This window comes from Suricata suricatta, chromosome 8 (genome assembly GCF_006229205.1).
Source record: "Suricata suricatta isolate VVHF042 chromosome 8, meerkat_22Aug2017_6uvM2_HiC, whole genome shotgun sequence".
NCBI classification, from domain to species: domain Eukaryota; kingdom Metazoa; phylum Chordata; class Mammalia; order Carnivora; family Herpestidae; genus Suricata; species Suricata suricatta.
The window spans coordinates 37,122,204-37,123,921 of record NC_043707.1 but is presented as its reverse complement, the minus strand read 5'-3'; the positions used below and the strand labels follow the sequence as shown (position 1 = coordinate 37,123,921).

The window sequence follows — 1,718 nt, the reverse complement described above, 5'->3', positions numbered from 1 at the left end:
GTCTGTGCCCCACACCCTTGTGGTGACTGCTGCCCGGCAGGACCATGAGGATGTCTGCGGAATGGAAGTGAACAGCTGTCCAGCCACCCAATTTCGCTCAGAGACGTCAGAAGAAGAGGGGCGGGGTAGGCGTGCAACAAGTGTGTGACCTTCGTACAGCATTTCTTGCCAAACAAGGCTTTCTCCTGCCAGACGTGCACGGACTTGACCTCACGCCGCATGACTGAGACTTCTCAGTGTTGCTAACTAGAATGGTACATTTAGGGGAGGTGTTTATTTTTATTAAAAACACCTGTCCTCCAGCATTCGCTACTGCGCAGGGAGGACCAGGACTCTTACCTGATGACTTTCAACTCTCAAGTACATGCAACTACCTGGACCCTGCTGGGAACCCCTCGCAAGTCCCCCGGGGAACTTAGTGACCCAACCAAGTCAGAGTCTGCCTGTGTTCAAGTCTCTTCTGGTCCCCAGGATGGAGGCCAGACACTTCCTCCTGCTGACCGGCCAGGGGAGGGCCTCCACCTTGGGAGGGTGTCCCGTCTTCCCTGGGCCGTGCCGAGGAGTGGGCCTGGTCACCACACCTGGCACGCCTGGATCATCTCCTTCAGGGCCTTCAGCCCCTCCACGCTCCTGTCCTTCACGGCCATGGCTAGCAGCACCGCTCTGTTTCCGGCTTCCTGAGACACGAACGTCACCAGGTTCTTTGCAAAGACGTGGATGAGAGGCTGGCGAAGGGAATGACACAAACCATCTGAACTGCAAGTCTCTTTCCCTGGAAGAACCCATCTGGCTTCTGCACCAGCGTTAAATCCCCACCCAGTGTGATGACAGCGGTTTAGGGTTCAACAAGGCTCCAGAACATTCGAGTCCCGCACCAGATGCTAAACATGCACCAATATATTTATTTTCTTGGTGCCTTCTGATTCCCTGGCCCCTTCTGGTTGTCTCTAATCTAGGACTCCCGAAAGACAAGTCTGCACGGTTGGGCCGCGGGGGTCTGTCCAATCTGCCAGGCGATCTTTTCAGATCCAGCAGGGACAGCCACTCGTTCCTCCAAGCTATGACAGGGTCGAGATGAAGGCGAGGTGACCCCACTACAAAATTAGCGCCTCCGCTTGTCTGCTAGATAAAGTCCCGGGCTGGGAAAGGTAGCCACCAAGCGCAGGTTCCAGGAAATGCTGTCGCCGCCGGGGCTGGGGGTGGGGGTGATGGGTCGGGGAAGTGCTTGCCTGACAAAGTGGAGCCCAGACAGGGTCCCCTCACCCCCCGCCCCCAGCGTGGGGACCCCTTCCCGGCCACTCTACCTCGTCCTGCCCCAGAAGGACTCTAGTGGTGAGCACCGGCTTGCCGATGTCACCTGCCACGTCGCTGGGTTCCAGAGAGACCAGCGTGCCCATCTTCCCGAACTGGGTCACCAGCACCAGGATGTGACTGCTGAAGGCGGTGCACACCACCTGGGTGAGGACCCCGCATACCACTTCCGTCCTGTGTCTGGACATCAGCAGAGGTTTGCCTTCCATGGCGGGGTCTCCTCCCGGGCGCTGCTACCTTAAAGCGGAGACGAGAATCAGGCCGCTGCCCGACAAGCGCGCGCACGCGCCCTGGGTCCGTGCGGCCGCCGGGGCTTCACCCGGAACCCAGCCACCGCCCGCAGACGCGCATGCGCACCTGACCTTGGAGGCGGGTGGGGACCGGCCCCGCTCCCGGAGCGCGGGAAC

General features: G+C 59.7%; 1 protein-coding gene across 3 annotated transcripts; it reads right to left on the bottom strand.

Annotated features, from left to right (window-relative positions):
* Positions 1-252: 252 nt before the first annotated feature.
* Positions 253-1,718, bottom strand: PSMG3 (proteasome assembly chaperone 3). Of its 3 annotated transcripts, none has more exons than XM_029947502.1 (3): positions 1,669-1,718; positions 1,305-1,548; positions 253-725 (listed from the first exon to the last, which is right to left on the bottom strand). In XM_029947502.1, exons 2-3 carry the CDS (start codon positions 1,518-1,520, stop codon positions 573-575), a joined length of 369 nt encoding a protein of 122 aa, XP_029803362.1. In that variant the 5' UTR covers positions 1,521-1,548; positions 1,669-1,718; the 3' UTR covers positions 253-572. The 3 variants fall into 3 exon arrangements, with proteins under 3 accessions (XP_029803362.1, XP_029803363.1, XP_029803361.1); XM_029947503.1 differs by having other exon boundaries at positions 1,674-1,718; XM_029947501.1 differs by lacking the exon at positions 1,669-1,718 and having other exon boundaries at positions 1,305-1,649.

What these genes read in the sequence shown, in the direction of transcription:
- PSMG3 (XM_029947502.1), bottom strand. Translation starts at nt 1,520, where the DNA reads ATGGAAGGCAAACCTCTGCTGATGTCCAGACACAGGACGGAAGTGGTA. An exon ending in TCCTTCTGGGGCAGGACGAG is followed by an intron (nt 726 to 1,304) that starts GTAGAGTGGCCG and finishes TCCCTTCGCCAG; the next exon opens with CCTCTCATCCACGTCTTTGC.